This window comes from Vombatus ursinus, unplaced genomic scaffold (assembly GCF_900497805.2).
Source record: "Vombatus ursinus unplaced genomic scaffold, bare-nosed wombat genome assembly UNPS02014810.1, whole genome shotgun sequence".
NCBI classification, from domain to species: Eukaryota; Metazoa; Chordata; class Mammalia; order Diprotodontia; family Vombatidae; genus Vombatus; species Vombatus ursinus.
In genome coordinates this window covers 3,011,034-3,033,803 of record NW_020954588.1, presented here as the reverse complement: position 1 = coordinate 3,033,803, position 22,770 = coordinate 3,011,034, and the positions used below count along the sequence as shown (strand labels likewise).

The window sequence follows — 22,770 nt, the reverse complement described above, 5'->3', positions numbered from 1 at the left end:
ACTCTTCAAAATAAGCCCAAAACTCTGTATTTTGAACTCTATAGCTGTTCTAAATTGGCGTGCATGCCGAGTACTGCTTGTTGCTTCTCTAACATGTCACCTGGCAATGCTCCCATTACCCCAGTGCTCCCTGGAGTAGCTGGAATGTGGTACATACAGCCGTTGACCTATGCATTTGAACCAGGCACTCTGCCCCACCTATTTACTGGAAAGTAGGGGCATTCTGTTCACCCCATCTAACGTCACTTCATTTCAGAGGCCCTCTCTCAGTTTGGTCATGATATTTAGAAAATGTGCTAGGGTCGCCTTGTTTAATTGAAGACAGCCCCTAACACTCAGCAATATGAGCTACATGGAAAGGCCTCTGGGCTAGGAATGAGATATCCCATGATCTAGCCTGGACTTCGCCATGCTTGTGGCTTTCTCTTACACATTTTTTCATGCCTAAGACTCCTACTCACCACTCCTATTACCAACTCCCCTTTCTAGTCTACCTCCTTTCTTAAAACGGGAGTAATAACCTTACTTTTACCTTCCCTTCAGGGACAAAATGGAATACTTTATCATGTGTCTGAAAGAGCTCCAAGTCCCTCATTTAGAATAGAGTATTCTTTTTATTATCATCATCATCATCACCATCATCACTATTGAAAAACAGCAAAATGGAGTAGTCATTCCTTATGTCAACCCTTCAAAGATCTCTGATTTCACTGGTGTGAGCATCCACTCCTCCAAAAACAAGGAGAAATGCTAGACATCCTCAAGGGTGGTTGGGGCCAAAAAGAGCCACACCCTATGGCCAAGCTGGTGATGAGCTCCTCCTCCGTATGCAGGCAAGGGGACCCTCAGCCCACGGCCACAGAGTCCATCAATGGGGGGATGGTATTCACAGCCTCCCCAGCTTAATAGGATCAGCCAGAACTTGAGGTTCCCTGGCAGAGCGTTTTAGAAACCAGGGTCACACCTCTATGCCACAATGGGACATCCTAGTACTAATACTGTAAAGGAGGAAACTTTATTTTATTTCTCAACAAATAATAGTAAATTATAATAAATGGAATAACCAGTTTCAGTAATAACATGTTAATAAATCAGAATCCTGAGAATAATAAAATAATAAATTGCTACATTAATAAATGGAATAAGCAATAATAGGTATCGCGGGGTAGTGAGTAGAGCACTGGATTTGGAGTTAAGAAGATCTAGGTTCGAGTCTAACCTCGGACACTGGCTAAGTGAGCGAAGGCAAGTCACTTAACCCTAACTCATCTCCTTGGGTGGAGAAAGATTCTCGCATGGATGAAATCATATAAAAGAAATTTTAAAAAAACATTGTTGAAGCCATTTTCATAAAGTACTTACCTGCATCATTAAAGTAATATTGCTCTCTTGGGTAATGGGTATTGAAGGAAAATATGCCTGAAACAAGAAAAATAAAAAGGGGCATGAGGTATTTTTGTACTTTATAAATTATACTCACATTTAAAATATAGAGAAGAAAACAAAAAAAGTAAAAAAAAAAAAAAAGGGATACAAACAAATCAGGGCAATTTTTTTACTACCTTGTTCAATTTAATATATGCTTTAAAAAACACAGTAGGTGACAGAAGTTCCTGATTTCATATACGTGACCCTACTTTGTTCTTCTTCTCCAACCTTTAAAACTCACTAAGTGACCTTGGTCATGTCATTTAATTTTTAACCAGTTTCCTTAGCTCAAAAACAAAAGGGCTGTACTCAATGGTCTCTTAGGTGCCTCTAATCTCCAGACTTATTATCCTATGGCCCATGACTGCATTACTTGAAAATATTCTAAGTACAAATTCACTGTGTTTCTGAAGAGGGAATAAACATATTTTTTTAAACATCAAACTCTATTCATGATGTCCACAAAAAGAGAAAGATTGACAGAAGAAGACAGAATATTCATTGGTGAAAATTCCAGTTCTCATTCTCAACAATAATACTAACACCTATAAAGCATGTACTGTGTGCGATGTAGGCACCATGCCTAAGCACTATATGATTATTATTTCATTTGATCCTCACAACAAACCTGGGAAGTACCCACACTCTACCCACTGGGTCACCTAGCTGCCCAGCGCCACGTAGCTAGTAAAGCACGGAGGCACTTAATAAATGCTTTTTTTAAAATGTGCACTATGCTAGGTGCTTAATAAGTGCTTTAAAAAAATTTGTACTGTGCCAGGTGTTTAATAAATGCTTAAAAAACAATTAAAGCACTTTGCAAGCCTTAAAATGCTATATGAATGCTAGCTGTTGTAGTTATTAGTCCAGGCATGGGCTGGTCTGGGTGGAAATAAGCCTGGCTGGAATGAGTGCTTCCTCAAAGGGAGGGCCAGGGAGAAACTCGCCAATTGGAGAAGAGGCTGTACTGCATGAGAAGAGGCTTCTGGGGAAGAACCTATAATCCTGAGACATGACACCACACAGGGTCTTATCAGACATGTCCAGTAGTTCCAGGAGGTCCACTATGGTCACCATCTCTTCCTCTTGAAGAGGATCACTGCTTCTGGTTCTACCTTGACTTTCACTGGGGGCAGGGACATGGAACTCGAGACGTGCAGAGAGGAAGTTCAGATATCACCTTTTGGTGATAGGTCTTATCTGCAGCAGGGTCATCTCCGCTATTACAGTTCCAGTTAAGCACACACTACTTGTTCCAGGAAGTCCACCCAGAGGTCAACTTCATCAACAGAAATGAGCAGGGCAAGATCGGAGTCCTCGTTTTTCATATCTAAAAGGAATCATCTATTCCTTTTGCAGCTGACGCCAAAATAACATCTCAGCAGCCATAATCATTTTTAAATTTCTCCATTGCTCCCTCCCCCCAAAAAAACTGCCAGCTTGTTGGAGGATGAATAGCGGACACTTACATTATCCAGTGGGTAGAATGCTAAGCATAAAGTAAGGAAGACCTGAGTTCAAATCTGGACTCAGACACTTACTAGCTAAGTGACTCTGAGCAAGTCACTTAACTCCTGTTTGCCTCACTTTTCTCATCCGCAAAATGAGCTGGAGAAGGAAATGGCAAACCACCCCAGTATCTTTGCCAAGAAAATCCCAAATGGGGTCACAAAGAGTCTGAAAAATGACTGAACAACAACAAAAAGTGCTTTACAACTGTTAACTCATTTCATTCTCTCATTGAACTCATTTGGACTAGTGCTCCACCTTGCCCCCAAAAGGGTACCTTCCCAATACAACTCTTTTGAGTTATCTTCCCGGATTAGAATGCAAATTCCTTCAGCATAAGGATTGTCGTTATTTTAGCTCATACTTGTTTTCCCAGTTACGCACAGTGCCCTAGCACACAGTGAGTGCTTAATAAATGCTCTATACATCTTAGGAATGGAAACACCCTTAGAGATCATCTATTCCAATCCCCTCATTCTACAAAGAATAAATGGTACAAGAGAAAGTCCGCTGGCTTTGCCAAAAGAGGCGAATTCATATTCCACCCGTGACACTCCTAGCATGTCTTTGGGCAAGTCACTTAACCAATCTCTCCAGATTGCTCAGGTTTCCTTATTAATAAGATGAGAAGGCCAGATCAGGAAAATTGAGGCCTAGATATGTGACTTATCCATAGTCATAGACATATTAAACATCAGAGCTGTGATTCAAACCTAGATCTTCTGACAACTGGTCCACTGCTTTCCTCCAAAGTGTGTGCAGACCCATCAACTGAAGAGAAAGGAATTTTTGGTTCCATTACTAACACCTAATGTTTTTTTTTTTGGAATTTATGGGTCCCAGCTTTGCTACTTAATACATGTGTAACCTCTCTATGCTTCAGAGTCTTAATCTATAAAATGAAGTTGGATAAGATGGTTTCTGTGATTCCTTTCATCTTTTAAAACTATAATCCCAGGATGAATACATAAATTGGACTACAGAGAAAATCTGAAAACTTATAAAAAAAATCTAAACATTAAAAATCTTTTAAAAGTCTTGAGTATTTGAAAAGAAAAACTTACCTAGATTTATCATCCTTGCACATAAATCCCTTAGCCACAAAAACCCACATTAAAACAAAGCATATGCTACTGGGAATGAGATCTCTTCTGCAGTCAAAGTACTGAGCTTTCAGAAAATAAAACTTGTTAAGAGACTTCCATAACCACATCTCCTCTCAAAGAAAGTAAAGATGGATGGCACTTTCATCGAACAACATTCACTTGACCTTCCTTCAAATATGGTTGTTTCAATACTGCAACAAGTGAACCCCTGGACCCCTGGATATATCATGGGGGGCTGTAAGGCCTCCAAGCAAAGGGAAACCAACCCAACATTAAAAGAGACAATAGATGGTTTGAAAACTTTCTGATATTATGAATACCTTTTGTAAATGATCATTAATAAAACCTATGAAAGCTAGTTATTTATGGATCAAGAAAAGGTAAAATATTCTAAAAAAGATGAAATGTGAGACCTTTCATATTTCCTGTAAGTCAACTTTTTAACATAATAGTTTCTTTAAATGTTATAAATGCAATTAATATATATTCTAGACTGAAAGCGGAGAAGAAAATTTCACACTTTCCAAAATGGGAGAGGGATTCATTGAAAATAAAAATGATAATAATTATAGGTAAAAACAACTTCTAGGTTTGTTTTTTCTTAGCCTGTGCAAATCTCTATCCTGCAGGAATCCTAAATACCAGGGAGTTGCTTTCCATCCCATTTTGGGACAGGCATGCATGTGGACAATTTGTATAATATTAAAGAGAGGCAGTATGGTCTAAGGGCTAGAGTTTTGGCCTTGAAGCCGAGAGACCTGCGTTTGAATTCTGCCTTTGAATCACACTGGTCCTGGGGTCAGGATGATCTAAATTTAAACCTGATCTCAGGCACTTTTTAGCTGTGTGACCCAGAGCAAGTCATTTAACCTCCATTTTCCACAGTTTCCTCAATTTATAAAGTGCAAAGCAGAGTGCCTGGCACATAGTAGGTACTTAATAAATTCTAGTTTCTAGTTTCTGTGCAGTAGTTTCTGCACAGTAGAGTGCTTGGCACACAGAAGGCACTTAATAAATGCTGGATTTTCCCCTTCCTTTCATCTTTATGTAATTTGTTAAGATGATTAAGTTGGAGCAAAGGTGCTGACCTGAACTGACAGGGGGAGGAATTTCCTAACCCAGGAGTGCCTTATACCAATGAAATCCGGTCCAGTCCCCATTCTTAGAGTAGCCCTTTAAATGGGCTGTTTTAAAGACCCTCAGTACCTGCCATTTTCCAGAATTTACATTTTCATCTCTCTACCTGGAAAGCATGAGACTTGAAACGTTGCATCTTCCATGTGGCTTAAGGAATATTAACCAGCAGCAGCTGTTTTTTATTTTTGAGCTTGCAGGGTCTGGGCTGGGGAATTTCTTTTTAGCTGTAAAACCACTGGGCAGGTAGGGAAGCTCTGGTACAATGAGAAACGTGGGTCTGCTTGTGCCCCCTTTAAAATGGGCTTTCAGCCTCCTGTCCTGCCCTGCCAAAGATGTTTGCTGGGTACCTGCACATGCTTCCATGATCCTCTTCAGAGGCCCCAGAGTGTACACCAGTCCGACGATAATCCCAGCCAGATGCCCAGCAAAGGAAGCGCTAGGAGGAAAGGAAACCCTTTGTGAGTGTTTGTACTGCTGCTGATTAGACACATTCTGTCCTCTCATTATTCCGAGGCATGTCAATTATTCTCAGTTTGCAGCCTTTGTTCCCTAGGATGCCTTTTGTGCTGGGCTGTCCAAAGAACAACATTTCCCACCTTTCTGTTTTTCTTTTAATGCTAGATGAATCACAACATGCTGAAATGGAAACACCCAGACCAAGCTGGGAGAGGGGGGCAGAAAGGGGGAGGGCAGAGAAGCTGGCTGGGTTACAAGGATTGATGTGGATCCTTCGGCAGAGATAAAAAAGGAGAAGTCTGCTCCAGTCAATCACTAAGCTTTCATCCTGATCCAGTTTGTCCTCTCCCTGTAGTCACATGAAGTCAGTTTGCTTTGCTCAGGACTGAAAGCTGTATCAGTCTGCCAATGGGAGGGATGGGTTATCTATTTGTTTTCAAAGCACTGATGACTGCTGCATGTGTGCCCATCAGGGAGTTCTGAAAGCAGCACATGGAGAGTAAAAATAGAAGAATGTGGCTCCCTCCCCGACTCCCAAACTGAAACCATTCTGGGTCTGTGTCTGCCAGGACTTCACTACAACTTAAAGCTGAAAATGATACTGAAACTTGGGTGGTTTGATAAGGCATTTAAATTTCCTCCTGTTTTCTTAGAAGCCAAGTCCTTCTTCTGACATATGCTGGCTGTGGGACCCTACACAAGTCACAACCTGTTAGTACTATAGACAGCTCTCGAAGACTATATCTCATAGAGATTTTAAATTTGACATGTCCAAAACCAAACTCATTATCTTTCCATCTAAACCCTCCTCTCTTCCTAACTTTGTAATGGTACCACCATCTTCCTAGGCTTTACAACTTAAGCATCATCCTAGAATCCTTTCCCCACTCCCTCTCCCCTCTCTGACCCACACCCCCATACCCAGTCTTCCAATCTTTTGCGAAATTCTGTCAATTTCATCTTTGTAACATCTACCAAATATGCCATTGCTTCACAATAATTTTCCAAAATCTTCCTTCCTTTCATTTCTTCCTTCCTTCCTTTTTTCTTTCCATTCTTCTTTCTTCCCTTTTTCCTTCCTTTCTTCTTTCTCCAAGCTAGAAGTATAAATAGGTTCACCCTTCCTTAAGCACCCTGGTGGTCCTCCACTCCCAGATACTTACCATATTAATGTCACACTTAGTGTGGACACCTGGTCAGCATAACCCACTGCAGCTCAGGTTTCCAAAGCTCAACAGATTTGAATTTATTTTCAAACAAAATTTACCTTCAAGTAAGTCTCTCTCAATGGCTCCCCAACCTTCTCTACTCTCAAAAATATCCGAACAGCAGCTTTGGAGAGGATGGAATAATTTCAACAGTTTGACTGGTCATAGCCACTATGTTAGCATTTGGCCAACTCTTCACAGAAGCTTGTGTGAAGCCCATTTCCTCCATTTCCCAAGTCTTCAATAGTTTTTTAAGTCTTCAGTCCAGTCACCCAACCACACCATCCCATTCGTGGCTTTCTCCATGCTTCAAATATGTTTGGGGAAGAAAAGGGAATGTAAATATGGTAGGCAAGAATAGTGAGAAAAGGATAAGCATCTCTGAAGAGTTCTCATGGCATCAACTGTAAAGCGTCCTGTGCCATTCCCTGCTTATTTCATGAACATATCCGTAAAATGCAATTGTCTCCTATTCCACAGTATTCTCATTACGGACAAAATCAGTAAAATATCATCATCATTATGATTATTATGGACATTCTATCTCCTTCAAATATGCTCTAGATTCCTCAACCATCATGACATCTCAATGTTATCCTCTACGGTACAGCTTCTCCAGAGCTTCATAAATACTTGTTGATGAAAAAACAAACATAAAATCAGGGCATTCGCCAATAGCCAAGAAAAGAGATGGAAAAATTATTTAAAAATCTAAACTTTTTGACCCACCGCTATAAACTGCACACCAGTAACATTTGTGATCAAACTTAGCAGAAGACCCAATTTTGTGTACAAGACAGAAAAGAAGATGCTGAAAAATTTAGAGAGGTTCCCAAGTCTTGATCACCTGATGCTCCATCATTCTGCTAACTCCCAAGTTATTACATACTCAAGTATACTATACCTGTTTCACAGTGCATGAACTTATCAGACATGAAAGAGGGGCATAGAGGAATGTTGTCAGAATCCGTAAAGAGGCAAGAGGGCAATGGAGAGGCGGGAACTTCTGATGCCTCTCAATCGCCAAATCCAGCAACACTATTACTGGCTACCACTTCCTCCTGGACAATCTCTATTCCCTGGGTTTTCAGCGAAGAGAGCTGCTTTCTCTCGGCTCTCTTCCTCGCTGGCCGGCCACTTCTTCTTGGATTCCTTTCATCATCATACGTGTCCCTCCCTCTACCAGTGGGCATACCCCAATACTCCTTCTAGAGCCCTCTTCTTTCCTCTCAACATTCTCTTAATCATCTCATTAGCTCTCAGGGACAGACTGATCATCTTTATGTCCCTCAGATCTATATATTTAGCCCTAAAATATATGAGAACTCTCCTGAATTCTGGTCCAGTATTACTAACCGCCAACTGTACATTTCAAACCAGATATCCCAAGGACATCCATTCCCACTATGTCCACAAAAGAATTCTTGTATCTTTCCCCCAGATTCACCCCTCTTCCAAATGTCACTATTTCTGTTAAGGGTGTGGCCATTCTTCTAATCACTCATGTTCACAACCTCAGAGCCATCCTCAGTCTTCCCTGTTCCTCACTGCACGTGTCCCATCAGCTGCTAAATCTCATTATTTCTACTTCCAAGCCCCTTTGAGCTCTGCACAGTCACCGTCCTCAATGCTCTTGTTGAGGCCCTCATCGCCTCTTAGTGATGATTAGTCTCCCTGACCCAAGTCTCCCCTCTGTTTGATCCATCCTCCAAACAGCTGCCAGAGTGATATTCCTAAATCAAAGCCCAGCTCTGTCTCTTGCCCTCTGAAAAAAACCTCCAGCAGCTTCATACTGCCTTTAAGATGAAAGGGGGTGCTCCAAACACTTCACAATCTGGCTTCGGCTTACATCTCCAGGCTTATAATGTGTAACTCCCTGTTATCCACCCTTTATTCCGGCCAAATTGTCGCTCAAATACAACATCCCATCATGCACAAACTGTCCCCTTATACTTCTTACATACTTATATGCCCTTATACTTCCCGTCATGCTTTCTCCTCCCCTCTGCCTGTTGGAATCTCTGATTCCCTTAAAAGTACAGCTCAAGTGCTACCACAATTCCACAGGACTCTTTCCCTGAATCTACCCCCAAGTTTCAGTGGGCCAGCCCAGCCCAGCCTCATTACCTTGTACTGACTGTGTGTGTACGTTTTTATGTTTACCTAGATGTTTCTCTAAATAGAATGAAAGGTCCTAGAGTACAAGGACTGCCTCATTTTTGTCTTTGTATTGCCACTTAATAAATTGATTAGTAGAAACCAAGGATGGATGGAAGGAGGAATGATAAAAAGAGGGAAAAACAAAATGGAAATACAGGTAGAAACTAAAACAGATATCAGAATGATTTAATGCAAAAAACCATTACACATCACTTGGTCAAAGACAATTCACCTGGAAATATCTCGAAACCCAGAGATGATCACAATACTACGCAGAGAGAAGAAATGAGGAAAAAGAAGTCAGAGTACAGAGGCCTCCCAGGCAATTAATTTCCTAGGCTCTGAACCCAAAAGGGAAGGATAACTCAAGGATGTTCACTGGGTAAAATACCAAAGGAGGGAGGACAGTACTGATTCAGGGTAAATCAAGAACCACAGGTCAGACCTAGAGCCAGGGTAGAGACCACAGGTGGTTTGCACCTGTAAACTAAACTGGAAAGGACCTTGCTTCACTGGTAATCACAGAAGCCAAAAAGAAAGGGAAAGGGGGGAGGGAGAAAGACAAAGAAGTGGGGCATGCTTTGAAGACCAAGGGAGCAGGCTCATGGGAGTAGAAGCATATGTAGGTTAAAGAAATTACATTGTCATGTTCAGTCTGGAAGAATAAAGAGAAATGGTTTGGAGTTTGAAGATGGGGTTTAGAATCCTGGCCTTGCCAGTTATTTTCTGTGTGACCTTGGGCAAGTCACTTGATCATAGGAGGCCTCAAAGTTTCTTATCTTTGAAATAAGGAGGGTTGGGCTATTTGGCCTCCAAATTCCTTTGAAGCTCAAAATCTACGATCCTGTGACCTCGGATGTAGCTTAAAACTCAATGTTTCTACACAGCAAAGGAAGCCAGTTTGGGTACCCTCATCGGCTCACTGAGTCTGTGTGATGGTAGAAAAACTGCTCCGGGGGAGAAAAAACACAGGGAAGATTGCAGCTGAATTTGGGTGGTCCCAGGTGGAAAGGAAAACTCTGGCAACAGAAGGCTTATGTTTGGGACTGCTTGAAGGCCCATTTTGATCACAAAGACATTTGAGGTAGGTAATAGGGCTCAGTAATACCTTAGGGTTTTCTGAAGGTTGATGCTAGGCACTGGGTTACAGAATTGTAAATTCAGAGTGGGAAGTGGACCTTAGGGGTCCTCTGGTCCAACCCCCTCATTTACAGATGAGAAAAGTGGAGGCCCAAGAGGTCAAGGGTCTCATCCAAGGACTCAAACCCAGATTATTATTTTTCTGGCTTGTTTTAATAAGTTTTATTTTTTATTTATTTTTCTTCTCTTACTCACAACAGTTTCTTGAAGCCACAGGTGAAAGCTGGGTTAAGGAGGACACCAAAGGTGGATTAACAGCCCTGAGAAGGACTTAGTAAGCCCTCACACCAGAGGTGCTAGTCCCCCTGAACACCTCATACACACCTGGCTCTTAATCAATGTTACTGACTGACTGACAGATTCCAGAATACATAAAGTCAACAAATGTGTGGTATGATTAAAAAAGTAGATCTGGGGTCATCAGACCTGGGTTTGAAGCCTCATTTTGCTCTAGTACCTGTACAACCTTAAACAAGCCACTTCATTTCTGTGCCTCGGTTTCCTCATCTGTAAAACTAAGGGGTTATGCAAGTTGATCTTTAAAAACCATCCTGTTGCTAAGTTCTATAGCCCTCTGAAATGTGAAAAGGAATAAGGTCCCACCCACAGGCTTTCCCATAGTATCTGAAACAGTATATGAAGGATTATTGAAGTTATTTTCACCAGATGTGGAATGTGACGATAGTTAACGATACCTATAAGGAACAGTTCAGCCAACAGGGAAAGAGCTTAATCTGGAGAGAAATGGGACAATCACAAGTTTTCACAAGCGGGAGAAAGGGGGTAGAGAATCTAAAAGTTTGGCAAATCAATATTTCTTCGCATTATCCAGTCAAATCTTCACAGCTCAAAAAACAAACTCCTGACACATAAATACAGAGTTAAGACAGTTAAGAGGACAATCAGTTCTTCAAATACATGAATCAATTAAAAAGCATTTGTTAAGCGCTTACTATAAACCTCCCATAGCATACCTAATGCTCAGTAAAGAGACTTTGTTCCTTTTGTTAAATACATTGAATGGCATAAATCACTTAGTGAAAGAGCTATGGGGATCACACGCTTAGCACATCACTTCCTAAGGGGAACAGCATGAAACCTGGTATTCTTTGGCCCTCAGATTTTCCAGAGGAATTTAATAAATTGTTTGTTTAAGCTGGATGAAACCCCAATACTATTTTCAGAGAAGAAAAGAAAGAGAGGGAGGAATTGTTATGAATTTGTGGATGTGGAGAATCAACCAGAATTGGTGTTTATTTTTATAGGGTAAAGCAGTGAATTTGAATTTAATAATAAGAGTAAAAACAAAATCACACACACACATATATATCTGATGTACCGTGCACCACACTTCACAGAAAATTTTTAACATCATATCAATGTAAAAAAAGTGGAGGAGAAACATTTCCCTTTTCATAAGCAAACCAAGTGCTTCATCTTGAACCTCGTTTAAAAATCAAAGTTTAATACTGTTTAACAAAATTAATTTCTTAACTCTCTAAATACTTTTTTAGAAGCTGAAGTCATACTCTGTGCTAACAGAATGGACAGAGCTATCTATGGCAGAGAAGCCAAGCCAATGAAAGAGAGTTTTTGGTCATCTTCAAACAAAGACTTTCTGCGTAACGGTTCCATTTCAATAATTTAAAAAGTCTTACAGTCTGAACTATCGGCTTAAAAGGGCTGCAAATAAAAATACAAAAGAAGACTAAGGAATGATAGCCGTCAAAATTGAATATCTGAGGGGAGGCATGGACGGAGGGAAGAGGAAAAGTAGACCAATTGATCCTAGCAGTGAGAAGGAAATAACAACACTTATCTGTGGAGAGACATCAACTTTTCTTTTCCACACCACTGGCAATCATTCAGCAAATTAACTCCTTTAGTTCACAGAAAGGTACCTAATGTCTTGTGAGAGGTGATGTACTTCCAAAGGGTAAGAAAATTACTTCTTCCTTCCTGGCAAAATTAGGCCAAATATCTGGACACTGCATGATTCTTGTGTACTACAGGAGGACACAGACATGGGAACTCACCCTCTGAATTTAAGCACTACTGGGCCCAGGCAGGTAGACAAGTGCTTGGCTAGATGATCAGATATTGGGTTGTTCCCAAATAAGGGGAGTCATTCCTGATCAAGAAGAGGCCATGGTGTGGGGCTACAGGGTACCAATAGTAACTTGGGGAAAAAAAGACAACCGAGAACACCCCTATCAGAGCTATTCTCATGCTCTGCTGATTTGTGAATGCAAGGGAAACAGTTTGGTTGTGTTTCTGCAACCACAGGCATAATTAGAAACTCAGTAAGTAGAAATTCATGGGCAGAACTGCAAATAAATCCACAGTGTCACAGTATCCCTGGAGTAATGATGCACACTCTCTCTACCCTGCCCAGGCCATACATATAAGAGAGTAGACCTGTAACCCTCAGTTTGCCTCAATTTCCTCCCTATAAAATGAGCTAGAAAAGGAAGTGGCAAACTACTCTAGTATCTTTGCCAAGAAAAACCCAAATGGGGTCTTGAAGAGTTGCACCCCTGAAAGGACTGAACAACAAGGGATGAGACCAGCAGTCTAAGGACCAGCATGGGGTAGGAAGAAATTCTTGTAGGGAGATGGGGAGAGATCCTGTCCCTGAGATGAAGCACTTAATCGTTTCATGAAAAGGGGGATATTTCTCCTGCACTTTTTTACATTGATATAATTTTAATTATTTTTTTATATGAAAGATAGTTACAAGGAACATCAGATGTGTTTTTTTTTTATTCTATTATTGAATTCAAGTTCAGTGTTTTACAGTGTAAAAATAAACACCAATCCTGGTTGATTCTCCACACTCATCAATTCATAACAATCCCTCCCTCTCACCCACAAGGTCCTAAGGTTAGGATCAATGACTTAGCTATATTTCTACTTATTCCTTTCCTTTAAACAAATTTGAACATTTGAAATAAGGTGATGAGCAGGTGAATGATTTTGAAACCTATATATGACTGTGGTTATGTTTCTTTGTATTCTAGAAAAATATTATAAAAATTTCAGACTGCATAAAGACCCCAAATAAATACTATTTTAGCATCGAAAATTACAAACTCTACTAGGGAGGGATATTGATCAGATTTAAGTGGGTTTTCCCCCCTTTCATCACCTTATTAAACAAAATTCCTGCATCTAGCTGGAAAAATAATTAAAAAATCAGATCAGATTACCCTCCAAAATTATTAATTTGGAACTTCATTTCCCTGAATAAGGTTAAAGTATATAATTTTCTATAGAAAGCCAAAAAATCAGTTATAGTCAAACCTAGATTATCTATGGTAATAGAATAAATCAATAACAGCTGGGTAAGGAATAGAAAGGAATAGAATAGAAAGGAAATGAGATTTTCTACATGTAGTATCTGGGTGTGTTTCTCATATGTGCAGGGCCAGGGCTAGGAAAAATGATGCAGGTATCAGATTTTGCCATAGGTGGCCCCTCTCATTTTCCCTTTCAGTGTCTATTTACCCTTTTGTTCTCTCTAATCTCCCTTGCACATCCCTCATCAAACTCCCAGTACCTGGATGCCCTTGTCCCCCTAGGGTCAACCATCCAGGCTTGACCTGTTCCCTACATCTATTTCTCCATAGCTTCCCACTAAAGACTGTTCTCGGATGCCATTAGAAAGAATTTGACTCAGCTGTTCCATTAAAATGTAATGATTCCACTGATGTCCTACCCCAGTGCTTCATAAATGGACAGAGGTGACCCTGACACCCCATTCCAGAGTACCACAAAGGCTGACCAGGCTTTTAGTACAGGTCCCCAATGCAGGTTAGCCATCAAGTGTTTTTGAGTTTGTTTGTTTTGAGGAGGCAGCTTATGCCCCGCAGAACACAGGAGTTCAAAAACTGCTATCATTTATCAGTGACTTGGATAACAAATTTGATGTTATGATTACCCTGATTTGTAGATTGGCACAAAGATGGTGGAATATCAGACTGAGAGGAAGAAAATCAGGAACTAAAAAGATCTCAACAGGCTAGTGACATGTTGGGTCAAATCTAACGAGAAAAAATTTGATTAGAATAAATATAAAGTCTGACACACATTTAAAAAAATCAACTTCACAAAAACAAGATGAGAGAGGTAGGGCTAGACACCCGTTTATCTAATGTGAATTACAGGTTCATGACCAAACAAGAGATAGCATTACAAAATAGAAAATAGATCATTTTAATTATATTAAAAAGCTTTTGCACAAACAAAACCAATGTAACCAAGATTAGAAGGAACACAGAAAGCTGGGAAACAATTTTTACAGTGTGTCTGAGAAAGGCCATGAGTCAAGTTTACAAGAATACAAGCCATTCCCTAATTGATAAATGGTCAACTCTATGGATATGAACAGGCAGTTTTCAGATGAAGAAATCAAAGCGATCTGTAAGCATATGAAAAAGTGTTCTAAATCACTTTTGATTAGAGAAACGCAAGTAAGAACAACTCTGAGGTACTGTCTCATACCTATCAGATTGGCTAATACGACAAAAAAGGAAAATGATAAATGTTGGTAAGGATGTGGGGAAATTAGGACACTAATGCACTGGTGGTGGAATGGTGAACTGATCCAACCATTCTGGAGAGCAATTCAGAACTATGCCCAAAGGGCCATAAAAAGCATGTCCTTTGATCCAGCAACACCACTACTAGGTCTGTATCTCAAAGAGATCATAAAAAAAAGGAAAAGGACCTACTTGTGCAAAAATATTTATAGCAGCCTTTTTCGTGGTGACAAAATATTGGAAATTGAGGGGATCTTCGGCAAATGGAGGAGGGCTGAACAAGCTGTGGTATATGCGTGTAATGGAATACTATTGTGCAATAAGAAATGAAACAGGTAGATTTCAGAAAAACCTTGAAATATTTACATGAACTGATGCAAAGTAGAATGAGCAGAACCAGGAAAACATTGTACATAGTATTAGCAACATTGTGTGATGATCAACTATGAATGACTTAGCTCTTCTCAGCAAAACAATGCTCCAAGACAAGTACAAAGGACTCACAAAGGAAAATGCTATCCATATCTACATAAAGAACTGATTGGACTCTGAATGCAGATCAAAGCATCATACTTTTTTCACTTTATTCTTTTTCATGGCTTTTTTTTTCTTTTGATCGGTTTCTTCTTTCACAACTGTAACTAATATGGAAAGTTTTTGATTTCAAAATTCTATAAAAATGAATGCTAAAAATTGTCTTGACATGCAATTGGGAAAAAAATAAAATACCACGAAAAAAACATTCCTGAGGTTTTAACTGACTGCAAAATTTAGCATGAGTCATCAGTGTGATATGGAAAGAAACTGCATTGAAACAAAGTATCCAGAACCAAAGAGGCAACAGTCCTGCTGAACTCTACCTTAATTAAACAGAATCTGGGTACCACATTTTAGGAAGGACACAGTAAGTAGCCATCTAATCCAACTCATCCCCCTAAAAAATCCCCATGAGAACATATGCAAAAAGTGGCAACCCATACCAAAAAAAAAAAAAAAAGGGAAAAGGACTTATTTGTACAAAAATATTTGTAGCAGCTCTTCTTGTGGTGGCTAATAATTGGATATCAAAGGGATGTCCATCAATTGGGGAATGGCTAAACATACTGTGGTATATGACTGTAATAGAATATTTTTGTGCTGTAAGAAATGACAAGCAGGATGATCTCAGAAAAATCTGGGAAGACTTACATGAACTGATGCATAGTGAAGTGAACAGAACCAGAACATTGTACACAGTAACAGCAATATTGTTCAATGAAAAACTGTGAACGACTTCGTTATTAACAGCAATACAATGATCCAAGAATCCCAAAGGACTAACAATGACACATACTGTCTCCAGAGAATGAAATGATATTGATTGAATACAGATTGAAGCATACAATTTTTCTTTCTTTCATTTTTTTTATGTAAGTCTTCCTGTGTAAAATAACGAATGTGGAAATGTTATACATAATTGCACATGTATAACCTACATGTGGTTGCTCACTATCTCAGGGAGGTGGAAGGAGATGGAGGCAGGGAGGGATAGAATTTGTAACTCAAAACTTTAAAAATGTAAAAAAAAAAAATTGGAAAAAAAATGGTCACCCAATGATGCGAGAACTCACTCCCTCTTAAGGCATCTCATTCTACTTCTGGGTATCTTTAACCATTAAGGAAACCAGATATCAAGCCCAAATTTGCTTCTTTGACATTTTCACTTAATGTTACTCATTTTGCCCTTTGATGACAAAGAGAACAAAACTAATTCTTCTTTCACTGGGTAGTCTTTCAAATTCTTGAGGAGAGCTATCGTATTCCCTCCGAATCTTTTCTTCTTTAAACTAATTATGCCCAGTTTCTTCCAATGGTCTTTGTATGGCACGGGTTCATCCCAGATGCCCTTTCCTGGACTCCCTATAGTGTGTCAATGTCCCTACCTAAATGTGGGGAACAGAAATGAGAACAATTAGTCCTTAAGTGGTTTCACCAGGGCAGAGTTTCTTTTGCTTTCACTTCAAACCCTTTTCCTACTTTGTCTTTCCATTATAACCTGGCTTTTGGATTTCCCTAGAATATTTCATGGTTTCTTATAACCTGGAATGATAGACAGGCATCCCTCGAAGCTCTTTCACAGGCCTTCTAGGTCCTGGGGTGTAGCCTTTTGCCTGACTCCAAATTTTACAGAACAAATCCTTTTATTAAGGAGATTTGTTCTGTGAAGTCTGGATTCAGTCAAAGGGCCACACTTGAGGACCTAGAGGGCCACAGGTTTTCCCACCTCTGCTTTAGAACTCTTAACATTCAGAAAAGCCTTTACTTTGAAAGGGTCCTATATGTACAAAAATATTTATAGCAGCTCTCTTTGTGGTGGCAAAGAACTGGAAACTGAGGAGGTGCCTATCTATCAGGGCACAGCCGAGCAAATTATGGCATGTGAAAGTAATGGAATGCTTCTGTGCCATGAAAAGTGGCACAATGAAGTGGATGATTTCCGAGAAGGAAAACCTGTGTAAAATGATGCAGACTGAAGCGAGCATGAACAGGAGAACAATTTATACAATAATAATAACAATAATATTGTAAAAATGAACAACTTTGAGAGACTTATGAACACTGATCAACCCCACTTCCAGAGGGCCAATGACACAGAATTCTGCTCATCTCCTGAAAGAGAAGCGCTGGGCTAATATGCAGAATGAGACATGTCTCTTTGGGCAGAGTCAATGTGAGAATTTGTTTTGAGTACTCATATTTTTAACATAAATTTTATTTTATTCTCCCACCCCTGCCACTGGGGGTGGGTGGAAAGTAGGAGAGAAAGAAAATAAATGTATGTTCATTGAAAAAAAATTAATTTTAAAAACTGTGGCAGAAATACAAATACTCAATTCAAGTCACTGAAAATTCTCCCTGCTTTCCATGAATCTCAGCTCATGCCTTTCAAACTGCTTGTGGGGATTTCCCACTCAACTCCCAAGTACATCCTTAACACCTTTCCACCCTTTTACCACTACAAATGTGGTTTTACCAGTTTATTTTGTTTTTATTTACCTTTCTGGACCAAACATCTTCATCTTGAAATTTCCTCAAATCCCTTCTACTCAGCCTTTTTTCTTGTTCAGATTGAGTCCTTTTCCATCAGATGAATTGTTCTCCTTCAGCTTTTCCTCATGTTCCCCCAAATTTCTCCACCTGAGATTCAATCTCGGATCTTCATAAACTCAAATACCCCCTCCCCCAAATTACCTTCATAATTTCCTTTTTCACGTGAAGCTCAAGACCCTCTCCAGCCTCTTCACTGCTGTAAAACCTTCTCCTTTGGAAACAAAACTTGAATTATTTGTGCCCCCAATCTTCATCTGCAGTCCCTCCATTCACGGCCTCCTGCCTCCCACTGTATTTCTAGTCTTTTCTGTCTCTACCAAGCTGCAAATTTAGGGTTGGTGTCAGGAAGAACTTCATGTCAACTAGAACCCTCAATTTTACACTTTCTTATACCATTTTCTAATGGTTTTATGCATGTTAGACTTGTCTCTCCAGCCACAGGGAAAGCTCTTCAGAGGAGGGGAAGAAGTCTTTTCTTTGTACCTTTTTTCATCTCTTTGAACCTAATATAAGGCCAGACACCAAGATGGGAGTTAATATATATTTACAGACCTAATTAAATGTTTCCTACCAATCATCTCAGAAGCCAGGAACACCTGAGGAAGGAGGGACCCTGAACATAGAAAAAAGTGAAGGGTCTTGAAACCACGACATGTAAGAACTGTAGGAAATGTTTTTAGCTTGTAGAAGACCTGAATGGTGGGGTACACCAGACTATTGCTGCTTGAAGGGTCGTCACTTGAAAGAGGGATTAGAGTTCTTCTGCTTGACCCAGAGGATAGAACTAGAACCAATGACTGGAGGTTGGATAGAGGCAGATTTAGGCTGAAGATAAAGAAAACGGATGGCCAGTCACTTGCCAGCAATGTCTAGATCATAGGAGGGGTTACTGCTGACTGCCCTCTACAGTCTCCTCCATAGTTCAACGTCTCTTCTCCTTCCCCCAATATCCTTAATCTGAAGTTTTATAAAGGATAAATCTGAGTCCCCAGTGGTAGCCAATAGGCCAATGGGAATATTTTGAAGTAAAGGGTTTTTCTCACTAGCCCTCAATTTTACCCCCCAGTCTAGCAATTATTCTACCTATATATGAGCAAAGAGGTCTAGTTAGCAATATGGACATCTAATAAGAGTAGGTTTGAGATAAAGAGATATTTTATTTTATATTTGAGATAAAGAGATATTAACAGGATGAATATCTGCAAAGAGTTGAATGAGATTTACAAATATATTAAGAAAATGATAAGCCACCAATTCCTGCCAACACCCTTTTGTATTTTTATTTAACTGTGGACTGACTGCAACTATCAAAACTGAACCCAGACAAAACTCCCAAACCAGCATGCTCTCCCCTAGCATCAATTAATATTCACTATGGCTAAGGGGCTAGAAGCAAAGTTGAGCCATGTAGTTATGTAAAGTGCTCCTTCTCTCATTAGCAACATCCTTAAAAATCAGAAACTAGAGATGTGAAGGAAAGCTATGACAAGCTACAAAGGTCCCCCCTCAGTTAAAAGGCTAATTCTTTCAGCAGTTTGGAGAAGCTGCCCCTCTTAGGCTCAGCTCCCAGAGTGGAAATGTATTACCAGGAGACAATCTCATTGCCTATGCAGGATAAATGACCTCATTAAGTATACAGCCCTTACCACACAAAGTAAGAGAAGAGGATAAGGTAAAAGGCCTAGGCAGTTAACTGGAAGTGGTTTATTGTGCTTTTCATAACTCATTTTTATCAAAGTCATTAGCAGAAGAATGCTAATCGCACAGTCCAGCTCAGACAAGACCTGAAAGGGCCTTTTCGTTAGATTGAAAGGGCTGCAGTCTCAGGATCTTAGGCTAAAGCTAGAAACAACTGTAACTCCAAGACAGCGTGTCCTGGCCATGGACTAAAGTAATAAGAAATACCAAGAGTTTGACAGATTAGAGAATACTGACCACAGCAGCACTGGAAGAAACCTGGGAATGGGTCCACGCTCTTGAGAGGCAGCAACTTCCAGTGGATAGAAAGCTGATACCTTGGGAATTGGAGAGTTTGGGTCAAAGTCCCCAGCCATGCTGCTTAACGCAGATGTGACTTTGAGAAAGTTGCTCAGGTCCTCTTGGCCTCAGATTCCTCCTCAGCTGACAATATGTATTTCCTACCTTGTAAGGCGGGTGTGAGGGAAACAGGAAAAACCTTGAAAGTCCTAGAGAAGTGGGAGTTATCATCATGATGAGGTAGTTCCTGGAGAGGCAGCTTGACATGGTGGGTAGAGAGGAGCTATAGGGAGATAGGAACTGAAACTGGAATTGAGTAGGAGGAAGAATATGGCTTGGATTACCTTTGGAAAGTTGCTTACTGCTTGGAATGACCTCCCTTTCCCCTGAAACAAAGATGGAGCTTGTGAATATCAGTTCTTCCTTCTAGTGATGAGGTACGGCTGAAAGTCACAGAATGAATACTACAGTCTCTGTGAATTTTAAAGAATTAAAATTGCATGTAACCCAAAGGACAATGGGGAAGTGGCCAGTATGTGTGAATAGGCTAGAACAGATTACTAATGAAGCATTATATAGGGGAAGGTACAGAAAGGGTATCATCAGAGATGCAAGATCAGCTAGGGGAACCAGCATCTGGGAAGAGCAAAAGATAATCACTGGACGGCCTCTGTGCCTCCAAGCAAAGCCATGAAATGCAGAGGAAGGTGCCCAGAACACTGGGTGGAAACTGATGGGCAGACATGAACAAGAGTCCCAGAAGATGAGGGTACAGATGAGTTGCCTGAAGGGCGCTGGAGGGAGCACACATATTGATTTCCTAAGGTAGGGAATGTAACAGAGGCTGAGCCCTTTAAGTTTATATTAAGTTCCAAAAAAGTTAGTGAAAGCAAGACCTGGACCCAAAACACAGCTGTCACTAGAGACAGAAAGAAGTCCTGGCCAAAGAGGTTCTGGAGTACCTGCAGATTTTTACTTCATATGGTAGAAGACGCTGCTCACAACCTGCCTTGGCCCCTCTGTGCTATAGCCTGACCTGAAGAAAATCACCTGAGCTGGCTCAAGAAGACTTCATGACCTTGGATATGCCAGTGGGTACATCTAACATGTTTTGTTTGGGTTGGAAAAATTTGCAGCACATACAATTATTCTAAAGTAACACCCCAGAGGAAAGCCTTAATCACTCACACTGAAACACAGCTCTTCCATTTCTTTGTAGTTCCTGGTCTTAAATCCTCCCTTCCCCCCAAACAAAATGAAAGGGATAGGTAAATAAAATGACATCAAAAATGAATAACAAAGTCAACCATTTAATTTTGAAACAGATGTTAAAGATTCAGTGAAATTCTTTAGGGGGAAAATAGCCTTTCTGGTATGACTCACCAGGGATTCCACATCCCTGTGGTACACTTCTGAGTATTTAATCACTTATTTAATGACTTATCGGGGACATACATGTGATCATCAGGCATCTAAACACAATCTCCCTTTAAAACAAGGGGATGCCGTTAACAGCTCCAGTGGAACAAAGGCACTAACTGTAATCTGGCCGTCCAAGGAGAGAGTCCAGGAGACATCAGCAACATCCTCACCTGATACACTCTCGTCCAGGACAACTGTACTGCACATGGAGAGGGAGAGCATTTGAAAGACCCAATGATGGCTTCCACATTGCGCTGCGGTGTAAGAAATGCTGCCCGGCATGTGAAAAATATTTGGCCATCTGTTATTACTAGAGACAACAAACATTTTTAGATGCCTCATGAATGACTATTTTTCACATCACTTCTAGAAAGTTAATATGAAATGAAAGAGAACTTGAATGCAATCTGGCACAACATGACCATGTGCTACTGTTATGAGGTGAAAATATTCAGCCAAGGGAAAAAAACTTTCACAAGCAGGGAGATTGCTGGAAATCCTTGGGCCCGCCCCCGGTGAGAATCTTACACAAGGGCTTTTACTTTTTCTACTTCAAACAAAGTCAGATGAAAAATTAATGTGTTACCCCTCCCAGGTCATGTATTTACATTATGCTGAGGGAATACAAGATAGAAATGCCTAAAATTGATAGTTATGTCTCTAAAAGGCAGGAAATACATCATGCCATCATGTCAAAGGTATTTTGGGGCAGGCCATTTTGTTTTTCTTTTAAACCATAGCTCATTCACAGAATTACACCTCTTCTCCCCACTATTCCCGGCTGTGTGGTGGGCATGGACTTGGAGTCAGAAAAGATCTGGGTTCAAATCTTGATAGTAGTGGTAATAACAACAATGATAATAATGATGATAGCTAACATTTACATAGCACTTACTATATGCCAGGCACTGCATTAAGCATTTCACAATTATTATTTAATTTGATCCTCACAATAACCCTGGGAGGTGGGTGCCATTATTATCCTTATTTTACTAATGAAGAAACTGAGGCAAACAGAGGTTAAGTGACTTGCCCAGGGTCACACAGTTAGTAAGCATCCAAGCCCAGATTTGAACTCTGGTCTTTCTGACCCAGTGTTCCCGTCCACTGAGCCACCCTCTACCACCTACTAGTTGTGTAACTCTAGGCAAAGATCTGGGTTCAAATCACATATATGATTAACTACTAGCTGGGTGACCCTGGGCAAGTCACTTTACCCTTTCTGGGTCTCAATTTCTCCATCTGTAAAAGGAGGGGCTTGGAGAAGATCATCTTCCAGTTTTCTTCAGCCTTTAACATTCTATCATCGTGCTACAAAGCTTAAAGCCTTGGACGTGCAGTTTTGTGAGCACTATCCATGGTAATGATGGAAAGACTGTTGCACTTGGAGTCAGATGCATGGGTTCACACCCCAGCTCTGGACTACTAATGCCAAGACCTTGGGTATTGTGAGACATTGGCCGGTCTCAGTGGGTGGATAGATAGTGATTGGTTCATTACTGTGTCATATATTGTCATATGTTGGTCTGATCAAACTCTGTGTTGATTGCTGAAAAGAGGGGAAAATGGGCAAAAATAGTGCGGGGATTCAGGCTT

General features: G+C 40.3%; 1 protein-coding gene across 1 annotated transcript in view; it reads right to left on the bottom strand.

The window, feature by feature from the left end:
- RHBDD1 (rhomboid domain containing 1) overlaps nucleotides 1-22,770 on the bottom strand; it is a 172,029-nt gene that overhangs the window by 77,300 nt on the left and 71,959 nt on the right. Inside the window, exons 4-5 of the mRNA XM_027876024.1 lie at nucleotides 5,528-5,616; nucleotides 1,363-1,419 (exon numbers count right to left, since the gene is read on the bottom strand). Of these exons, the coding sequence (XP_027731825.1) occupies nucleotides 1,363-1,419; nucleotides 5,528-5,616 (146 nt within the window). The remainder of the gene's footprint in view (nucleotides 1-1,362; nucleotides 1,420-5,527; nucleotides 5,617-22,770) is intronic.